This window comes from Pecten maximus, unplaced genomic scaffold, assembly GCF_902652985.1.
Source record: "Pecten maximus unplaced genomic scaffold, xPecMax1.1, whole genome shotgun sequence".
NCBI classification, from domain to species: Eukaryota; Metazoa; Mollusca; class Bivalvia; order Pectinida; family Pectinidae; genus Pecten; species Pecten maximus.
The window spans coordinates 1-4,667 of NW_022982821.1; the positions used below are offsets into that span (position 1 = coordinate 1).

At 35.5% G+C, this 4,667-nt stretch overlaps 1 protein-coding gene across 1 annotated transcript; it reads right to left on the reverse strand.

The window, feature by feature from the left end:
• Positions 1 to 1,168: 1,168 nt before the first annotated feature.
• On the reverse strand, positions 1,169 to 1,663 carry LOC117320990. Its single transcript, XM_033875477.1, has one exon. It carries the CDS (start codon positions 1,661 to 1,663, stop codon positions 1,169 to 1,171), a length of 495 nt encoding a protein of 164 aa, XP_033731368.1.
• Between the last annotated feature and the right edge of the window lie 3,004 nt (positions 1,664 to 4,667).

The window sequence follows — 4,667 nt, forward strand, 5'->3', positions numbered from 1 at the left end:
AATTTCAAAGATGGCGATCATGGCAGCCATCTTGAATTTTATTTTCACTTAATGAATACAAATATCTAGTCAGGACCTTCTAACTAATCATTCAATGCGAATTTCAACACTCTCGGTTAAAAAAAGTTAACGGACGACGGACGATGGACAAAGCAAAAGCTCACATGAGCCTTCGGCTCAGGTGAGCTAAAAACCATAAAGGAGCATCATACATTTAATAGGTAACTGCATTTAAATCCAATTCTATACAATCAATGTATTTACTTCTAAATAACTGTTTATATCATAATAACAGCAGTTAAATAATTCTTTATATAGATAATGATCTATTATGCTATGATATAAATATATATCCATCCCAAAATTAAACATGCGTCCCTCTTCCCATATACATCAACTAAACATATCATAGTGTCTGTTATTATAAACATATTAACAGCAGATTTGTGGGCTGCAAAGAATACCGTATTGCATACTGTAGTACACTTAGGTTAGGACCGTGGCGTACTTAGTGGTTTTGTGGCATGTTTGGTTTACAGTTTAATGTTAAATAAGATCTAAGGTTATACATGGCCTATCACACTGTTATCCATAATGACGTTACAGAAATGAATCTCCGGTTCCGTCAAATTGTCATTTATCGTTTTGACCTGTACTTATGACGACTAATACCAGTTATCCATAAAGACGTTACAGAAATAAATCTCCGTCTCAAAATTATCCTCTATCGTTTTTCACAGAGTCTCGAGTTGTGATCTGATCTGTAGTTAAGACGACTGATATCAGCGGCCTACCACGGCCACAGCACACATTCAAATGTTCCACTCAAAACAAAATGTGACTCGGTACACATTTATCGACAAAAGAACATAAATCTGTAACATAGACCGAACCGGCCTGCGTACTTAAAATACAGGAGTGTTTAATTAATTAATTAATTAATATACAGAACTTGTATAGCGCTGAATTTAGCTTTAAAAACTACGCTAGAGCGCTTTACAACCTTAAAATAAATAAAAATTAATTCACAACATTAAAAATATATAAAAAGCAAGATATTAAAACACTAAAACATATAAAAGAACAAGTCATTCCTGTGGTGAGCTTAAACCAGCTATAAAGTCTATATATCAATACTGGTAAAACACTGTTAAAACTTTTAATCATCCTAATTAAAAGCTAATTTGAAAAGATGGGTCTTCAAAAGAGTCTTAAAAGAATCAATTTTTCTGGCACTCCTAATTTTTAAAGGGAGACGATTCCAAAGGGAGGCAGCAGCTTTATCAAAACGTCTGTCCCCATATGTTTTGGTTCGGGTCTTTGGCTCAACCAAGTAGTTTTCATGTTCTGATCGAAGTGATCTCGATGGGACATATGGTGTCACAAGATCCCTGAGATACATAGGAGCTAAACCATTCAGAGCTTTATATGTGTACATGAGCATCTTGTACTGGAAGCGGTATTCAACAGGGAGCCAATGAAGCGACATGAGAACAGGTGTTATGTGGTCTCTTTTCCTTGTACGAGTGACAAGACGAGCTGCAGTGTTTTGAAGTTTCTGGAGCCGACCAGACACGTTTGCAGGTACACCATACAGTAAGGCATTTCCGTAATCTAGTCTGGAAGTTACAAGTGAGTGCACAAGTGTCTTGCAGGCATCCATAGTGATGAACTGTCTGATGCGACCGATATTCCTCACTTGATAGTAACAGGCTTTAAAAGTGACCAGTGACCTGTTGGTCCCATGTAAACACATTTATACTTAAAAGTGTACATTCGGTTTTAGCAGTTCTTTTGAAGGTTAATGTGTACTGCGCTACAATTTAACTGCATGATGCAATGTACATAATTTTGTATGTGACTTATTTTGTACAAGAAAGACTACCTTATTACGCTTTCATAGTAAAACTGTTCTGCAAATAACGACCTACAATGATCACAGCACACATTTATATTCAAATGTTCCTCACAAAACAAAGTGTTACTCGATAAACATTTTTATAAAAAAAAAAACATTAATCTGTAACATAGCCCGAATCGGCAGGCGTACTTAAAATACATGAGTGTTTAAAAGTGACCAGTCTATATCGGCCTTCATAGATAATACTTCACATGACAAGTTTCGGACTATTCAAGTTGAGAACCCTTATACGTGTACACACTATGAAGCCAGTTATGTTCGAGGGGAAATTTTAACAAAGCTATATAAATATTTAGTGCAGTTGATATTTGCCTCAAAATGTTCCTCAAAGCAAATGTAATCATTACTTATACATATATATATTGGTAAAAGTATTGTATCCTACCTTTAATAGCACGCATTGAGTAACCAGCCTTACCGCGTCAACAGCTCGACTCCAAGTAGTTCTTTAAAAATCCCCAGCCTGTGTGTACTGTATGATAACCACGTGTGGGCATCACACCCTACAACACATTCAGGCTGTGGAGCAGTGTTTGACGCCTGCATTATAGTTAAATACAAATCGGTTCTGTTAAGTAGGTACAAATCATAAAGTTATGTCAAAACCCAATCACGTGATTGGAAATAAAATCGATGAGCAAAATTCAACATGATGAACCCATCCTATTGAATTTTACTCATCGATTTGTTTTATTTGTTTATTTTATTTTTTTTATTTTTTTTTCAATATTGCATTTCAATAAAGCATTTGCTATGAAATAAAATGAAGACCTTAACACGTCTTCATGTAAAATATTCTGTATTCGAACCGATGTTCGACTAGTCAGTAATATCACTGCTCGTACAGAATGAATATATATGATTGAATAAGGATTATGATTGTTGTCGTAACTGGAATATTTTGCAGAGATAGTTTGGTATATGTAAGAGTCCACTAACTTGTTTGTTATTGTACTTGGTGTAAGCGATATATTAAATGCTTACATAAATAGTTTTTCATATCATTACTTTTGTCTGTTTGGTGGTGACCTAGATTCATAAAATATACTTTACATATCAAGAATCTTGAAAATCAGAAATGATAGATATGCATTCCTCCCTATAGATAGAACTGCGTATCTTTTGTTGTCACAATGCTGTTTGACACTCATTATGTAAAATACATGTATTGTTTTCATTGAAACGTAAGGATACGTAACCATGTATTTAAACAATGACCCATTTAATCCATATTATCTCTATACCCACATAACGTCATAAATAAGCTTTGATTTACTGAAGGTTTACAAAACTGGTATGAAAAAACTTGGGAAGTACAACAAATATATATAGAAAACGCGCTCTCTATTTTACACATATATATAGGGTTTGTGGAGCGTACAGTGAGGCAGAGAAATAACGTTGATTGGGGTAAATTCAATCAGGAGTCACATTAGCCAGAGTTCCCACTGGCCCTGACACCATGTCTGGTGTACGGCCAGAGCGAACTACTGTGTGAAAACCTGGCATTCTCCGACACCGTTTGGTGTCGCTAAGATTTTGGTGCAAACACAATAAAATCGGGCGTGACATAACAACTACCTTATTTTTTTTTATAAATGAGGTATTTATTTACCCAAAAACATCCATAATGAGTTAATACCAGTGCCGCGGACATGTGGAGAGAGTGTCAAGAGAGGTCATTAAATTGTTTTAGGATTAGATTATAAGCATGAAATTTTAGTTTTTAAGAGTCAGGGAACGAGGTGTTGAGTGTGACAAAAATAAGGAGTGAACAAATGAGAGGTTGAATGATTGTGTCTCGCCGGTTGAGGTCAGTTTTGTATATCAGATTGAAAATATGTAAACGGAGTGCGAAACATAGATTCATGTTTTGTAAATAGTTGTATATATTTCTCAACATTATAATTACAACCTGATGCGCCAAACCAGAGGTTTCGTCACAACAGACAGCTTGTGTCCGCTGTCTGCTTGTTGGGTAACGTTAGTAGTAGATATCGACCAATCAAACATTTATATATCGGATACGTAATTCAAGTTCAGCCTTATCGGAGGTGTCATTCGTACTTAACGACGTCTTGATAACATAATACTACGTTCCTCTCCATTACAGTGATTATCGCCTGTCCGTGCCATATTAGGCGAGACAAAAGGATGATATGTGTACAAAAGATTATAATAAGTTTAAAACTATCTTTCAGATAATACATACTTTAATCGGTAATCTCTGCTGTGGCCAATTTCTAATGAACTAAGCCCGAGTTGCCTCTGGTCCTGACACCATGCAGGCCTGGTATCAGAGTAAGAGAGTATTGAGGTATGTCTGAATCATCAGAAAACTAGATACGCTTCTCCAATACCTTCAGTTGGAATAGTGACAAAACGCATTTTCATATTACCAGGATTCAATCTCAAAATATGATATGAAAAGGTGTGGCGGAAACCATATTGATGACACTGTCATGGGTTCCAATGGAGATATGTACTTAACTGATTACTGGAAATATATTTTTCTCCAAAGACAATAGTAGTAAGTTAGAAAGTCCTTGGTTTGTTATTATCTCAAACTGCTGACCCTGACTAGGAGCAGGCTCACATAAAAAGAAACAGTTCAACCAATTTATATATACTTACTAACAGGTAAATATTTACAATGACCTAATGGACAAATTTGGAAGTGCAATGGATGTAGGTTGATACAGTCTGACCAAGATTTTTTGAACCACATCACGATCTTTTTAGGAAT